Source organism: Mustela lutreola, chromosome 8, assembly GCF_030435805.1.
Source record: "Mustela lutreola isolate mMusLut2 chromosome 8, mMusLut2.pri, whole genome shotgun sequence".
Classification (NCBI taxonomy): Eukaryota; Metazoa; Chordata; class Mammalia; order Carnivora; family Mustelidae; genus Mustela; species Mustela lutreola.
In genome coordinates, this window is record NC_081297.1 from 45,341,838 (window position 1) to 45,359,557 (window position 17,720).

A 17,720-nucleotide genomic window follows, 5' to 3' on the forward strand; every position below is an offset into this window, starting at 1 on the left:
GAGCCCTCCCTGGGTCCACAGTGGGTGTTGGCTTCCAGCCCACAGGGTGCTTCATCTGCTCCCCCTTCGACACAACATTCTGCGTGGTTCCTTCTCCCCAGCTAGACTTTGGCCTGTCCCTGCATCAGCCCTCGGCCTGCCATCCTGTTCCTCACGGGCTGGGTGGGCGATGCGACCTTGCCCACCACTTTATGGTTTCCCTTGCTTCGGGTGTTAGGGCCCCACCTCCCCAGAAGGCCTGTGGGCTTCTGGTGCTTTGGGGTCTTTCCCAGTGCCCGGAACGGGGTTGGGTCTAGACGCACGCTCCGTAAACGTCACCGGATCAAGACCTGTGGGTGCCCTTCTTACCAAGCATGGTGTGGGGCCGAGGGGACAGGCCAGCATATGCCGGCCCCATGCTGGGGGGCAGGAGCTTGGCCATCTTCTGATCTGTGGGGGACAATGCGGCAGTGTCTGCAGACATTTTTATCATCACACCTGGGGAAAGGAGGCCACCAGGCATCTTGCGGGGAGAGGCCAAGGATGCCGGCGGACATTCCCCAGCACACAGGACAGGCCCCGTGGCAAAGAACGATCTGGACTAGTGTCACGGGGGCCAAGACTGAGAAACTGATTTACACATTTAACTTCATATCCGAAGGCTTCTGATTTGCATATGTGCCCCTCTGCCCTCTGGGAGACATGAAAAGGAAGGTCTGAGGCAGGCTGTCTAATTCCCAGGAGGCCTGGGACTGAACAGACAGAAGCACGCGAGGGGCTCCCTCTGTGCCTGCCTCAGAGGGGACTCTAGCAGGAAATGGCTTTCTCTGACTCCAGGAAGGGCCAGGGAAGCCTCCAGTGCTTCGGTTCCCAGGCCCTGGGGCACTGGGGGCTGTCATGGGGATGCTATTAGCCCAGGTGCCTCCTGAAATGTCACAGCTGGCTGTCCCCTGGCTTCCCCCATGGGAGTCAGGAGGGCTGGGCTGCTGCTGGCTCCAGGAAGCATGAAGACAGCCCGGGGGTGACAGACCTCAGACACCCTGTTTGTAACTCAGAGGTGTCCCACTTCAGTGTAAGTCAGGACTTACCGGGCCCCGGGCTGTCCGGCTGCCCCAAGCGAACCAAGCCAGGCCAGGGCCCATGGGCCTAAGTTGCAGGAGGCAATAACCCAGCTAAGGGTGCGCCACCGTGCCCAGCAATTGCACTACTGGGTATCTACCCTAAAGATACAAATGTAGTGATCCAAAGGGGCACGTGCACCCGAATGTTTATAGCAGCAATGTCCACAATAGCCAAACTATGGAAAGAACCTAGATGTCCGGCAACAGATGAATGGATCAAGAAGATGTGGTATATATACACAATGGAATACTATGCAGCCATCAAAAGAAATGAAATCTTGCCATTTGCGACGACGTGGGTGGAATTAGAGGGTATCATGCTTAGCGAAATAAGTCAATCGGAGAAAGACAACTATCATATGATCTTCCTGATATGAGGAAGTGGTGATGCAACGTGGGGGGTTTGGTGGGTAGGAAAAGAATAAATGAAACAAGATGGGCTCGGGAGGGAGACAAACCATAAGAGACTCTTAATGTCACAAAACAAACTGAGCGGGGCTGGAGAAGGGTAGAAAGAGGGTAGTGGGGTTTTGTACATTGGGGAGGGTATGTGCTATGGTGAGTGCTGTGAAGTGTGTAAACCTGACGATTCACAGACTTGTACCCCTGGGGCTAATAATACATTATATTTTATAAAAAAAAAAAAAAGTATGAAAAAAAAAAGCAGAGGAGACGTTGTCCTCTACGGCGGGAGCCACAGAAAGGCACCCTCCCACCAGGGTGCGAGGGAGAGCCAGGAACCGTTCCTTGGCAGGGTCAGTGCCCCCCTCACCACAGTGGCCCCGAGCGCACACAGTGGGGGCCCTTGGGGCAGTGAGGACACGGCCTGCTTATGAGTACTCTTCCTGCCAGAGATGAGCACAGCCGCACTCATTATGTGGCCAGGCGAGCACCGACAACGTCAGCCTCCCAGGAATCCCGAGACACGTGCACTGGGAGGCAGAGCTGCTGGTCTGAGGTCACATGGCAAGAACATGGCTGAGCCCAGAAGCCAGACCTGGAGATGGCATGCTGACTCACTGTATTGTCCCCACTGCCCAGGGATGGGGGGTTGGATGGGCTCACTGCAAAACCCCTGGGGTGGATACAGTGAGATCCTCAGCTGTAGCCCCCAGTGCCAGCAGGGCAGGCCAGGTGTGCTCCAGGGGGCCTCTCCTAGGCAGGCTCCTTCCTCAGCAGTGGCTTCCCCTGCTTGGCGCCCTACCTTCCTGCCTGGGCCAGGATCATGGCCACGGCTCTCATCTCAAAGCCCAGCGGCCTCCCAGGCTGTGTGGCACTCCCTGGGGGTGGGGTGGTGTGGTGTGGTGTGTGTGTGTGTGTGTGTGTGTGTGTGTACAGCGCCCTGCACACCAGAGGCCGCAGGCCTTTGGGCTGCTCTCCATGCCCCAGCCTGGGACTCACTGTCCTGACCGTGTCTGTGTCACACGTCGTTGGCCATTGAGTCTCAGCTTAGGCGAGGCCTTCCCAACACCCCCACCCCCATGCCAGAAGTTCCTGACCATGACCTCACTGTGGACATCCTTGTTTCTGAGCCTCCGTCAGACTCCTGGGTCTCACACGTGTCTTGTTTCCCAGCACTACGGCGACTTTGGTCCTCCTTCGCCCCCCTGCTCCAACCTGTACCTTGTTTGGTCCTCACAGTCCCTGGGGAAACTTGGGGTGAACTGGACCCACCCCGTCCCAACTCCTCCCTGACCTCCAGCCACCCTAGGACTTTTGTGACTGGCTGGTCCCTGCACTCAGGCCTGCCCCCAGTCCTTCCAGAGGCAACCACTGAGGCTTGCTCTGAGACAAATCAGGAGTGAGACTTCTACAGGAAGCTCTTGCAGCCCCTGTGCCCAGTGCCCTGTAGGAACGAGGCCACTTCAAACTCTAGCACAGTGGACCCCGAGCATGGAAGGAACCAGGCTGCTAAGCACAGAAGGCGACGCGGACATTCATCCTCCCTCGGTACCCTCCATGTTTTTGTTCTCTTTAATTTTTTAATGGTACCGTTTGGACTAGAAGCGAAGTTGGATGTTTTCTAAAGCTATAGATCCAAAACGAAGCTGGAACAGCACAGCACTGTCTAAACCAAACCAACATTTTCTTTAATGAGAAGCTCGGCGGGAGCTGTGTGGAAACATTTCTCATGGTGACACTCCGGTGATTAATTAGGGATTGACTCTTCGGATGGACTAATACCGCATCGGGGCAAGCTGGGCCCCAGACGCCATTTCTGGGGCATTGTCACACTTGTGGGGGGGGGAGTGGGGCACGAGTCCAGGCAGCTCGGCACCAGCTGGGGCCCTCCCTGCAGTTAGTTTTAAGAACTTTATACAGTTGGGCTTTTGGAACTCCTCTTTGGGCTGATTCTGCCGCAAAGAAGGGAACTTCGCCCAAGCTTTCCGTCCCCTGCCTCCTCCGCTATTCTGCACTATCAGAGACAGAAACCCAGAAATGGAGCCACAGCTGGAAAACTGAGGAGGTGTGGTGGCCCACAGGTGGGGGTGGGGGTAGAGCCCATTCTCAGAGCAGGGCAGCAGCAGCAGCAGCGGAAGAGGAGAGGAGACACAAGCTGCTGCTGAGGTTAAATTGCAGGGAGAAGGGCAGAGCCAGAGGCTCCCTGCGTGACTGTGTGTGTGAGAGAGAGGGTGCTAGCGGCAGGCTAAGGTCAGGGAGCTGCAAACAGCCAAGGCCCAGCTGGAAACGACGGAGTCAGCTGTTTCAGCGGCGATGACCGCAGGGCACATCATTTTCTGGCTATTAACCACCGGCCGGAGGCAGTCAGGACTCAGAGGTGCTGCTGCCGGACTGTTCGTGCAGGAGAGAGAGGATGTGGGCTTGAGAGCCTCAAGCCATTCCTGTAAGGAGATGTCACTGTTTGGAGGATGAAGGTGACCTCTAGCCCTGTGGGCCCCAGCCCAGTGCTCACCGCCCCCACCATCTAGCCCCTCCACCCTGGCGAGCAGGATGAGGCCAGGCTCCTGGGCAGGGGAGACATGGCCCAGAGAACTCTGAGGCATGCTTCTGCCTGATGGATTGGGCACAGGGGAAATGGCTAACTGCTGCTCCCTGTTGTCCCCCCAGAGGGACCCAGACGTTTCCTGTTGGTATCTTCTCCCAGGCTGCAGGAGAGATGGGGTGCAGCCCATAGGACCCTGTGCAGGTTCTGGGGCAGATGAGAACAAATGAGATTGCATACGGGGCCAGGGCAGGACCACAGATGGGGCCTGTGACAGGTCCCCGGTGACGGTAATTCTAGGGCAAGGTTGGCTACAGGGGAGAGGGAAGGCTGAGCAGGAGAAATTCCTACCAAGTCTGGAGGTTAGGAGAAGTTCTGAGGCTCAGAGAGGTCAGAGGTTCTGACCAGATGGAAACAGGAATTTAAATCCCCCAGAAGGTTCTTTGCTTTTTGATACAGGTGTCTCTTTTTCCTCACTAGACTCTTCCCTGCTTCTCCTGCCTTGTGCCCTGTAGAGCAGGAAATTCTGAGAATGGGCTTTCCCACAAGGAAAAATGGCTGAAACAGGCAGGTGGTGACCGTTTCCACCTGCTGCAGCCTAAGAGAGGGGGATCTGGAACCCAGGAAAGTGCCAGTCAGAGAAGAGTGATGCCACACAAGGTGCCCTGGCCTAGGGGTCTGGGTCCAGCTTGCCTCTGGGACAGGAGGCTGTGTGACCCTGGGCAAATCACTCACCCTCTCTGGGCCTTCCGCATAAAATGTGGGGCTTAGATGGGGAGAAACATCTCTGTGCTGCAGCTTCTTCAGTCTGTGATGTGTAGGGACTTTGCCACCACCCCTCCACCCCCACCACCCCTGCTTCTCTCCTCCTTACTCACTGCTTGTCCTATCTGTCTGGGGAGTGGGCCTTCCTCCTTCATCTCGGGGCCAGCCTGTCCTCATGATGCCAGCTTCTCTGCTCTCCAACATGCCGTGAGTTTAGTGGGGCAGTTCTTAGAAAGGCTTGCGGGCCTGTCTCAACCAAAGCCGACCAGCGGCTAAGGCTTCTGGCCGCAGCTATAAAGCCACACACTCCAATCAGCCTCATCAGGAATGAAGCCCTTTTGCTGCCATCTCTCTGCCTCCTGGATCTTCCTTTTCAACTGATAGTCAACTCCCCTAAAACCTCCGTGAGATGTGCGGGGAGACGGAGCGGGGCACTGCAGGCCAATATGGAGGCACGGCTTTCCCAAAGCCAGCGCCACGACCCGGCAAGAAAGGAGCCCAGCAGGACACCTGTGTAGTCACTGCTCCTGTCCCAGGCCCAGGGGCACAGGGAGGACCATGGATCCATGACGGGAATGAGGTGTGGATCAGAAACCTCACCTCCTGGATGGGAAGGGGGGGCTCCTGCACTCTGTCTGCACCCAGGACCCTTGGTAGGGCAGGAAACTCTCAGAGCCCAACAGTGGCCACAGCCTCGGCCTCACTGACCATGTGCCTGTGGCCTCAGGATGAGGAGAGTTTCCACTAGATTCAGTTTTCCTCAGCGGCCAGCCATCCTCGTGGGCGTGAGCTCGTGCTGTGAGAGACACTGTCACACCAGTGGGGAGGAAATGTCCCTAGGAAGGTTGAAATACCTGTGTGGACCCACAGGCTTCTGAGTAAGTTGTGAAGGGCTATGTGGGGTTCAGATCCCCTTTACCCACCCCCCCCAGTCATCAAGGCCAGACTGGGCTTCATTAGGGGAGAAGGACTGTAGCATGTCTCCTTCCTGTCCTGTGGCTAAACTCAGAATCTGCTAAGGAAAGAAGCAGCAACCAAATGACAGAGGGCATAATGGCAAGCTAAGTAAACTCTTGGATTTGGGATACGAAAGTCTGATGTCTAGCAGCCATCCCCTGCCCTCCTGCCACACACACACACACACACACACACATTGTTTCTGAGTCTCCTCGGTCAGCCCTACTCTGAGGGAGAGGGGCAGAGAGAGCCCCCACTAAAGGGTGATCATCGACCCACACACGGCCAAGTTGGGCTTTCTCCAGCTAGGTCAACGTGTCGTCTTTGGTACATGAACAGAGCTGCTGCCTGTCCCGCTGCCCGCAGCTTGAAGCTTGACCTTCACTTTTGACTAGATCAGGTGACAGGCCGCCGGGTAACTGACCCCCAGTCCTCAAAGGGCTTTGCTTTTCACCCGGAATGCAAACCATAGGTCCTGAATCCCATGGAAAGTGAATGCCCATTCCCTGTGCTGGAAGCATCCAAAAGCGGGGGTGGGGGGTGTGTGCAAAGCCAGCCGGGGGCAGCAGAAACGGCCCTGGACCAAGACTTGGGTGTTGACCAGGCTTTGCCAATTCCTGGCTCTGTGACCTTAGGCAAGTCTATTTTTCTCTCTGGCTAAGGGGATGGGTGGAGAGTTCGCACCCTGGCAGTCCCTTCTGCACAGCCCCCGAATTAAGGAGGGTGATGGGAAAGATCTGCCAAGGTCTTGAGAGGAAGAGGGGCCGCATTCCATCAGGCAGCTGTGGACGGAACAAGCCTCTCTAGAAAGACCCCAGCCGGCCCCCGCTGGGAAAGGTGGGGCACAGGCTGACTGGATGGGTCTCTGGAGCCGCCCTCTTGCTTCAAGGCAGACTCTTGAGGAAATATGCATCCTACTTCCTCCTCAGGAGTCTTGACAAGAGTCATCTTGCCCATTTCCCGGCCTCCTCTGCACCAGACATACAGGGCCTGGAAAGGCTCTCTTGCTCTGACAGAGAGAAGTTGGGGCTCTCCAAGCCTGGGGCTCAGAATCCATCCTTTTGAAGCATGTGGGCAGCTGACTCAAAGGTCAGCGTGCCACCAACCAGACAAGGCTGTGACCACCATGCCTGGGTGGCTGATGGACACTGACAAAGTAAGGTGAGGCTGAGAAGCGAGCGATGGGGAGATGGGGCCCCGGCGACCCCGGGGTGGCGGGGTCCTTCCTCCACGACCAGCTTCCATCAAGGACGTGGTCCCGCCCAAGCTGTGGGGACCTGGGAGGGCTGGCCCTAAGAATAACTCCATTTATTTAGGTTCCTTCTCAAAGGAGCTTGGTCATGGTGATGGTGATGTAAATGATAATTATAGCCGCATTTGATGATCTTTATATAATGTGGTGACTCGTTTCCTCCTTAGAACACGCTCTCATTCTCGTCATACCTTACCCCCAGCAAAAGACAGGGATCCCAAGATGGCCAGAACTGGCCGAGTGACTTTTCCCAGTGCCAGAGTAAGTTGGGCAAGCTCTGCTACAACTCACTTTTGAACCACAGTCCTTGATTCTAGACTTCCTTGCCCTGATGAACCAGCTCTGGATGTACTGGATGGAAGTGCTGCCATCTGGGGTCTCGTCATTATCAGAAATTGGTTCTAGCACTTCTTCTGTTCTAATCCATCCCCTCAATATAAAAGAGCCCATGATGAGGACCCAGTTTAGCCCAAACTATACATCATCTTCTTCATTTGGCTTAAGACATAAAAGTTTTCAGAGCCCGTATTCAAAACTCTAAAAATATCCCTTCTGATCAGGGTGGCGTCCATCCTGGTCACCAGCCTTAGGCCTAGATGGCCTGAATTATCTGGGTCCCGCATGCAGCTTTTGCTAAAACAGAAGATCTGGTGTGAATAATTTAAATCCCATTCCCTTTCCCCTCTGCAGATTTCCTGTCCCTGATGAACGCTTCCCTCTTGGGAAAGGGACTTTAGGAGCTGCAGATATGCTAGGAGGAAGGGCTTGGACTGGGGCAGGATGTCACTACGCCATGTGAGCCGGACAGCCCCACCCGGTCCCACCTTGGCTCATTCTCGGGGAACGTTGGATGTCCAGCCTCACCCTCCGCCTGATCCCGGCTGGACGCACATCACTAGGCTGGCTGGTCTTTCATCTTTTCCTTTCCTCTTTGGGGACCACTTTGTGCAAAGCCAGACTCACAGCATTCCTCCTCTGGAGTTGCCTTCAGCCTTTAGCTGAGGAAAGATTTCAAAGGGAAGTTAGACGAGGAGTGGGGAGAAATGAGAGCAGCAAGGGGCCTCCAGGAACCGCAGAACCCTTTCAGACTACCTTAGCCACATCGCTTGGCCCCGATCGAGAGCCTGGCTTGGAATTTTCCTACTTGTCTTAGCCACCTTCATGGGGAAACAGTAAAGGGCTCAATGATTCGGGGGCTCAGGGGCCAGGATGGGGGTGACTCAGAACCACAGCTTCACCTGTGTTTCTGTCCTCAGGATGGTTCTGCCTTTGGTTCTTTTGTGTGTGTGTGTGGGGGGGGGGTGGAGCAAAGGGAGAAGATTCCGGGCTTCAAGGTTGCTCTTTGCTAGCCTGCTGCCCCCAGACCCCTGGGCCGGCAGCTGTGCATGGGCACTCTTCCCTGCCCTGGCTTCCAAGCCGGTGATGTGTCTGGTTAGTGACATTGGACCACAGAGGCCAGAGGCGTTGGATCAGTTCTGGAAGCAAGAGCAGGCAGGGGCGGGGAGGGGGCTGAGGTGGGGCTGAGAAGAAAGAGGGCATCTAGCACCAGCCCCTGTGCCCCCAGCCCTGCCTCAAGGCCCAGGGGGATGAGAAGGCCTCTAGTTTGTTGACCCTCTGAAGCTCAGAAGGGAGAGCTGAGAGGTAGAGGTGCACTGCCATGCAAGCAAGCCCGAGGCGCTGGCCTTCCAGAAGTCCCCATATCTTTCCGGCACAGCCCTGGGTACAGAGTGTGGTCCCCCCAGGCAGGCTGGGACTGGACGCTGGAGACATCAGTTATCTTAACGGCTGGGCTTGGAGGGCTGGCAGGCCTTGCTCATGAATGCTACAGGATGGGAGTAAGGGAGAGGGGGCCGTGACTGGCTCACAGAGCAGAAGGCTGCCCGTTAGTGACGCTTAGACTTTCCTTCTGAAGTTCAAGACTGCCAAGGGGAAGAGCTCTTATGATTGAACTGGGCTCCACAGAAGCCGAGAACACTGAGCACCCCCATTAATGCCTGGGTGACCCACACTCTCCAGCCCAGTGTCTTTGGACTAGAATGTCTATGGAGCATTGGAGCTAATGGCCCTCAAGTTCCTTTCTACATGGGTTATGTTCTGACACACACTGCTTTGTCATACTGTAATGAGCTAATAAGTGCAAGGAACTTCTAGGTGCCCCCGCCCCCACCCCTGGTCTTCTGCCCTAGTATTCTGGCTAGGCCCTGCAGAGACCTCCCTCTTGTCCCCACCCAGGTCCCTGAGAGCAGCTGCTCTGCACTGACATCGCAGATACGGAGAACGGCGCACCCTCTGACCACGTTACCCACTCGGCCTCCTGCCCCCCTACCCCCCAACCTGCCAGGCCTCCCTGGGGTGTGTATTCTTGTTGGCAATTCTAACCAACTGGGCTTCACAGTTCAGCTCTGGCACTTACTCCCTCCACACCTCTGGGGCAAGCTGGCTCATGGGCATGGTAGGGTACGTAATGCCCCCTGGAGGCAGGCGGGCTGGGGAGGGTGGTCCGGGGTGGGGGATGGGAGCTCTGGCCCAGGAGACAGACCCAACTGCCCCTAGCAGTATGGCCTCTGGGAAATTGCTTAAGCTCCCTGCCGGCCAGCTTCCTCCCCTCAAATGCACACCGTGAGAGCAAGTATGTTGCCGGGCTGGGTGAGGAAGAACAGAGCTAGAGGCATTCGTGTTTAGAACAAGGCCTCGTGTTGAGCTCATGAGGGACTGTAGCATCCCAGGGCTCTATTGTGAGGACAGAGCCAGGACAGACAGCTCTGAGTGAGAAGGAAGGTTCCCCAGTGAGCATTTCTGCCTTCCTTCCTGGGCTGGAGAGGTGAGTTCTGTTTCTTCCACGGTAAGATTGGCTCGTGGAAGGAAGGGGCAGTTGGTGATCACACGGCTCCTCGGCTCACCTCCGTGGGCCAGAGGCCTCAGCCTGAAGCCCGAGGCCAAGCTCAAGGCCCCAGATGCTAAAGGGTCAGGGCTGAGCAGAGGAAAGGCAGACCCACAGAGAATGGAGGCATCAGGATCTCTCTGGGCCCGAAAGCACTGGTCCTCGTATGCCTCAGTCCCCATCAGGGCAGAAGCTTCTCCGCCGACCCTTTCCACCTGCCCAGTGACTCCACTCAGCTGATGCCGATCAGATCAGGATGTCCTTCAGGCTCTCAAGGACGCATGCCAGGCCACGTGAGGGCTGGCTGCTGGTGTGGGGGTGGCCCGGGGCACACCTGTCCCACTGCTGTTAGGACAGTGCACATCAAAGCCCACGCGCTGGTGGTTGGGTCCCTGTGGGACTTCCCCCCACTGGTGTGCCGCTGTCCCTGTGTGCTGCACCTTGGCTCTGGGCTAGCTCTCAGAGGAGAATCAAAGAATTTTTTCTAGGCAGGGGAGAGCCATCCTACTGAGCCTGAACACAGGTGCTTTTATAGCCAGAGTTTAAAAACTAGGTCACCACCAGTGAGAGAGGCTTCTGGGGACAGCCCATCGGCTGCCTCCATCTCCCCTGGTTGGATGAGCAAAGGGTACAGGGAAGTGGGGTGGGGAGAGCACAGCCTTCAAGGTTCCTTCCTGTGACCTGATTCCATGCAAGCTCAACCTGATTTCTCAGGGACACTCGGACTTGTCCTGGCTCTGGCCCTTCCCTGCTAATTCCACATGTTCTGTAGCCTCTCCTGACCCCAATGGGCTTGGTCCTTGGGAGGAGATTAAAGGGGGGAGATGTCATCTAGCTGCCATGGAGCCTGGTGTGGCCAACAGTGCATGGGTGCAAGGGAGTGGGTTTGCCTTCTGCCCCGACCAGTTCTGCCCTGGCTTCCTTTCTGGACACAATGAACCGGCTATGGATGGACAGTCTTCCCAGCTTCAAGGAGCCAGTGCCGCCCACACATCACCCATGACATCCTCTTGCCCCGATAATCAAATCTGTGTCTGATCAAGCTTCTAGATTCAACTGCCAGGAGAATATGTTAAACAATGTCACAAGGATATAATAAAAAAATCCATAGGACAGATGACCTGGTTCCTTCAACAAATAAACTGCAAACAAGGAGAGAGACACACACACACACACACACACACACACACACACACACACACACACAAAGGTGGTGTAGCTGAGAGACTGAAAGGGATTCTTAATACATGGGCCTAATTTAGGTTTCGATTCAAACAAACTGAAAAAAGAAAAGAGGAAGGGAAGAAAGAGAAAGGGAAATTTGAAACTGCCTGATTATTTCATGATATTAGGGATCGACTGGTAATTGTTCTTAGGTGTGATCATGATGTTGGCATGTTTTCTAAAGAAGGGCCCTTCCATTTTAGGGGGACGCATTGAAATATTACAGACCACTCGCTGTCTGGGAGCCAGCGGGGGAGAGGTAGGAAGGAGGGAGGGAAGAAACGAACCAGAAGATGGTAGCTGTTGAGTCTGGGTGATGGACGGGGGCTTCATTATCACATTCATTTCTGCATATCTTTGAAAAGCACCATAATAAAATCTGGAAGGAGGAAAAGGAGGAGGAGGAGGAGGTAAGTGGAAAGGTTGAGTCAAGGGGCCACCAAGTCTGGCTTAGGTGTTAAGAATCTGGAGACTGTTACCACCATCAGACCTGAGGGTGACTGTCCCTCTCTGGCTTTCCTGAGGCCTTGATTCCAGGGACCTCTACTGTGTGTGAATGTGGGGGGAGGGGCGGTTCTCAATATAGGAACCTGACAGGGGGCAGGGGGAGGGCTGGGGGCTCCAGCAAGGCACTCACCGTGGAGAGGCAGCTCCTGTCCTCCCGGATGACGGCGCCGAAGCCCAGGAAGCCTGTCACCATAACCAGAGCCCCGGCGAAGATGAGGATGTAGGCGGATGCAGCGAAGGTGCTGGAGGCCAGGACGCTGAGGTAGCCGCTCTTCTCTACCAGGGTCCAGACGCCCACGGCCATGACGGCTGCCCCGCCCACCTGCAGGGAAGTCCAGGTCAGGGCAGGTGGCCGCTGTGGGCCCACAGCTGCCATCGACAGAGCGCCCACCACGTTCCACCTCATCTGGTCTTTCAAAGAGCCTGAGAGGATAGTTTGGTCACACACTTCACAGATGAGGAAATCGAGGCATGGAGAAGTTAGGAGACTTGTCCTTAGTCACACACCTGAGCAAGATGCAGGACCAGATTTTGAATCCAAGGCTGACTCCCAATTGTGGTACTTCTTACCGGGATGCTATTGCGTCCCCATGAGACACGACCCCCTTCCTCTCCTGGAGCTCCTTGGACTGGCCCCTGTTTCCCAGTAGGGTGTGTTCATATGCGCCCCATTTCAGCCTTATGTTTGTTTGCCCATGGACGGAGCATACTGGGGCTTCTCATTGTGTCCCTTCTCATCTTCAGATGACAAAACTGGGGCCCACCAAGGAAAGGCCAGCTGCTCGAGTTCCTGCCTCTAGTTAGGGGCCGTTTGGGGCTGCGGCAGGGCCAGGACGCGGACTCAGAGCCACACTCTCTCCCTCTACCCTGAACGGACACATGCTGCACCAGCTGGAGTCAGTCTGGGGCAGCAAGACTGGGAGAGATTTCTTCCTAGTTAATGATCCCATTTTTTTCCAGTTTCGAGAAGGAGGCAGGGACAGGGCACGGCTGACTGGCAGGTCAGGCCACTGGCTCCCGAGGAAGGTTATCTGGGACACAGAGCTGGGGTGGCTCTGTCACCCGGTTCTTTCTGCACGGAGGCTGAATACCCTTTCTGTGACTTGTACGCTCAGCAGAAGCATGTGTGTGTGTGTATCTGTGTGTGTGTGTGTCCTCAAGGTGCCAAACGGGATGGGGTGGTATTAGGGTGTCTACCCAGGGTCTTGGTGGGGGGCAGGACTCCTGGGACCTCTGACCATCTCTGCCTTCTGCTCCTGGAAGGCAGACTTCTGTCTGGCCCCCAGTCTCCCTGCCTCACTTAGAAGTGGGTTCTCTTCCACAGACGGATAGGGAATCTGCCTTGGGTATGTCCCACGCTACAGAAGCCCCCCCCCCCCCATGCCCCTGCCCTGTGCCGCCTGGCTTGGTCTATGGATGCTCATCCTGCTAGGGCTTCCGTCCATCCCAGAGTGACTCTGTAACCCACCCTGTCATTTCACGGTGTCTGTTCTCGGCACTCACAGATGTCAGCTGAGTGAGTAGAAGGGGGTTGCGGCTCTCACCATGGCCAGGGCACACTCTCTTCTGAGTCTTGCGGCAGTTCTGTGTGTGGGGGAGGAGGGCGGGGGTGGGGAGCACGTAGCTCCATCTGGCAGATGAAGAAACTGAGGCTTGCAAAGAAGAAGGTGCTCACGTTAACACCCTGAGAAAGCTTCAGAATTGAGATTCAAAGCCAGGTTTTCTGAAGGTCGACTGAGGACTCCATCCTCTGATTCCACAGGTTGGGCTGGGTCTGGTGTGCTACTCACTTCACTCTTAAAATTGATTTTCTTCCAAGTGCTCTTTGTCCCCCTCAGCACCTCCAGCAGGTAAGATAAACAGGTAGAAAGACATCACACAGCCACGCCACTCCAAAAGGAATGGGAGAGACTAAGGTGCTTGTTTCTTCAATTCCAGGATGCACATTTCCCCCCACCCCTCTGCCAAAGCCCTCCCTCCCCCACTTTAACATCTCTACAATGGAGATGCATCTTACGAATATACTTGGCCGCATGTTTTCTTGATAGTGCAGAAAACAACGGCATTATATCTCACAGTTGGCGGTATTTTAGTGAAATCCTGGACTATGATAGATTTTTTAAAATTTTATTTTATTTTGAAATTCTCTGTGAGTGTAGGGTCTTTCTGGCCTGTACAGCCTTCATGACCAGGGAGGGAGTTCCTGAGTCTGGCTCAGGGGCACTGTGTCAAGTGAGGCTTTCCAGAAGAAAGCCTACATGGGTTCTTTCTGTGCCCCCTCCCCCCAGTGTGGCTGAAAGGCTTGGGTGAGAGTCCCAACTTGGCAGAGCTAACTGTGTGGCTTAAGAGAGTCAGTTTCCTCATCTCCCCAATAAAGGGGCTGTATCAGACTCGTGATGCCCAGCCTACAACCACCAAGGGCTCCTTTGATTACTTTTTCCTGCGGATCTTATATTTTGAAGGCTTTTGCCTACCAAATACAGTGCATTAATTAAATAATAATTCATTTCTCATTTTTTATTAATCAAAGGCACATGAGAGTGCCAGGAAGAGATGTCGAGCGGCACGAAACAGTCAATGTGACCACTTTGCATTGATCTTTTAATGGATGTATCTCTTTACAGAAATACACACACGATCCATTATCCATTAGGTTTGTCAACCCCATAGGTGGAGAATCAGATTCAGGATGCCCCATCTGGGCATGTGTGGGCTTGAGTGGGGACACCCGTTGAGGGACTTGGAACCACTGAAAATCTGATAAAAAGCTTTGGACACTCTGGCCAGAGAAATGATAAGCCATGTTAAATAATGTATTCAGGTTTGGGGCTTGAAGTCTAATCCTATAGCATGCAGTGAGCCCTGGTGTCAACGGGTCTCTAAGGCTGCCTTCTCAGCCTGGCTACACAGTCCGCTAGGAGTTCCCTGAAACCCAACCCTGGGCCAAGCGGGATTTCTGGGAGGAGGGTCCGTGCGTGACTATTTTATGAAGTTCCCGGGTGGCTCCAGAGAACGACTGCGTGGGTTCCCTATTTAATGGGGGGTCAGAGTGCCCTGCCCCTCCCCACCAGGAGGTGGTGCAGTGATGAATCTCACAGAGATTCATCTGTGAATCTCTTGCTTCTTGGAAGCTTCAGGGCCCCTGCCCTGGGTGTAGCTGCCTGGATAGCTCTTGACGCTTGTTCTGGACTTGAACTCTGTCAAACTTTCCCTGTCTGGGTGAGGCTGTTTGCTTTGGTAGGACCTTTGAGGTGGAAGCTAGGGTAGTGAGGAGCAGAGTTCCCAGTCCAAAGGGATGAAAGTCCTATTAGGAGAAAAGGAAAAAAACAACACAACCCATGGGGCTCCCAGCGATAGGAGGTGGTGGGGGGCGCATAAGAAATGCAGCCCCAGGAGAGGAGCAGTATTGATCCCACTAATGGAGCTGCTTTCTTGCCAGTCACAGGAAGGGCTGGGATCTTGCAAATCAGGGAGAGCCCACGAGTCAGCAGGGTGGCAGCAGGGCCCCCAGCCATGAGGGAGGGTCTGGAAGCGATCTGAAGGGACCCACTGCCCTGACTGAGGTCCAGAGGACACATCCATACTCGATCTGATGTCACTGGGGACAGCACACCTTCCCTGGGATGTCACATTGGGTGGAGAAGTTCGTGTCTGCACGGGACACGGAGAGGGATTTGCCAGCAGGAACAAGAGGGGTTCAAGTCCTCCGGGGGTTTCTTCTTTCAGTCTCCATCAGCTCTTTAGAAAACAATCTCGCATCCGGACAGGAAGAGTGAAAGCTGCTAAATGTTGGAACGGGTCACCAGGGGCGGACGGGGAGGTAGAAGTCAGTGGGCCTAGGTTCCAGCCCCGGCTATGCCCCTGCCTCGCCATGCAACTGGGTACTAGACACTTCACTCGGCTAAGCCTCAGTTTCTTCATCTGTAAAATGATGCTGCAGGTTGAGAATATCTCCAAGGTCTCTTCCATGTGGGTAAAATATCACTGTTAGTATGGGCAGATGACCTTCCGCCAACATTCCTCCAGCAAGATGCTTCTGGACCAGCGGCTCAAGGCTTTCACCCCAGTGGTGTGGAGACTGCCCAGATCAGCAGGAAGAGCAGTGGAAGGGGAGCCGCGAGGACGACTGAAGGGTCATGGAGAGAGACCTGACCCCAGTGAGCTTTTTCAGCTGCCGTTTGCATATAGTTGATTCAACGGTATTAGGCTCTTTACAGAAACTGTGGAATATTAACTCTATTTTTCAAAACCAGAGCCTGTAGTTGATTAGCCGGAAAGCCCCACAGAGGGTGAAGCTGGCCTTCTTGCTAACGAGGACCCCGGTGGTCCCAGAGGCGCAGGTCAGGTCACCCACGCCTCGCAGTTTTAGGAACTTCCAAACTATAGAAGAGAAGCATTGCCAGGAGAAGGGTTAGCCTGAGCTGCTACACACGGCTGGGCCTCGACAGACAGCCGGCAGAAGCAACCTCTCTCCCCCAAACCCTAAAAAGCAGGCAGAGAATATAAAAGTAATTGCAGGATTTTCTTTGTCAGGCTACTGAAGGGTTTCTGCGCTGGGATCTGGGGGCAGGACCGGTTTGGGGGGTGGTGGAGAAGCAGGGACCAGGGTGGCAGGGCTCTCAATAAGGAAGGGTCCCCCAGGCCAGAGTCCCCTGCCTTCAGTGAGAAGGAAGCCCCTGACAAGGGGAGGCAGGAACACGCAGGGGAGCCATGCAGTTCACTTCTGTATGTGTTTGCCAGGCACCTCCTAGCTGCCCAGCTCCACACTGGCCTGGAAAGGTTTTGGAGCTAAATGGGTATTTGCCCGTTTAGAGCCGCCACTGGGAGCTCCTTCTCCTTTGGTCAACCTCATCAGTGGCACCACCGTCTGCTCAGATGAGAGCTCCCAGAGTCACTGTGGACTCCGTACTCTGCCCCCAAGTGACCGTGGTGTGTGGACCCCCTGCCGTCCTCCTGATCCGGCTCCAGGCACTGTCCGGCTTTGGCTCCCTGCCTCCCCATGCCTGCGTCACCGGCTTCCCGGCCCTTGTTCAACCCAGAGGTAAGTGTGTCCTGCTTCCAATGCTGAGCCACAGGCAACCCTACCAAAAAGCTGCCCCTGGCTCCCTAGCCCCCAAAGCATCCAGCCCAAACTCCAGCCTGCCTCCCTAGCCGGCCTGAGCTGGATCAATGACCAACACCCCAGAGGGCCGGGCCAGCATTTCTCCCAGCTCCCCCCATTTCTCCACACTCCCTATGTGGCCTGAATGCCAATTCTGTTTGGGTTGAATCTTCAAGGCTAGGCTTGTGGTGCCACTTACGGCTTAAAGGCATTCTTTTCTTGGCTCTTGGGCTTTAAAGAGTCCTTGGGAAAAGAAGTCACGGCACTACTTTCCCTCTCTCCCCAAAGCAATCTATCTCTATGACAAGAGCAGAGGTCAGGGGATTTACTGAGGGTTGGAGCTAGGAGGGAACCTGTTCCTCCTTCAAACCCAGCTCAGAACCTGCAGGGAACCTGACCTCCGTCTTACAAATCATCATGTCCTCCCCATGGCTTCCCCGCCTTGCAACAGTCTCTAGAAGGATGCGTGTCACAGCGTACTGTTGTATTTGTCCCTTTGTCTAGCTCCCTATTAGCCGCTGGGTGAGATCTTACTCATCTTAGTGTCCTGAGCAGGGCCCTATGCAGGGTAGTGCCTGGTAGCTCCCTCAGGAAGGAGGGAGGGAGGAAGAGAGGGAAGAATCAAGTCTGGCCCCTTCTATATTCTGGATGAAGAAACAAAGGCCCAGAGAGAGGTGACTTTCCAAGGTCCTGTAACCAGCCAGGGGCCAAGCAGGGACTAGAACTCAAGAACCCTACGGGCCAGTTCAGTGCCCGTGTTACCAGCTGGGCTGCTGATTCATGCAAACTCTGTTCACCAAACAAGCCACCTTGCCCAGGGCTGTCGTCGCAGGCTTCCTGCTTGGACAGGTCTCACCCACAATGGCCCACGCAGACCAAATGTGCATCCCCACCCCGCCATATGAGCCTGGCCCCCAGCAGACCCAGACAGCAGAGAGGAGAGGGATGCCCCCCCCCCCCACGGGGGTCCTGTGACTTCAGCATCTTAA

The 17,720-nt window shown here is 55.1% G+C and overlaps 1 protein-coding gene across 2 annotated transcripts in view; it reads right to left on the reverse strand.

Moving 5' to 3' along the window:
• TSPAN11 (tetraspanin 11) overlaps positions 1 to 17,720 on the reverse strand; it is a 65,598-nt gene that overhangs the window by 19,030 nt on the left and 28,848 nt on the right. For both annotated transcript variants that reach the window (XM_059184531.1, XM_059184529.1), the window contains exon 3: positions 11,761 to 11,952. In XM_059184531.1, the coding sequence (XP_059040514.1) occupies positions 11,761 to 11,952 (192 nt within the window). The remainder of the gene's footprint in view (positions 1 to 11,760; positions 11,953 to 17,720) is intronic.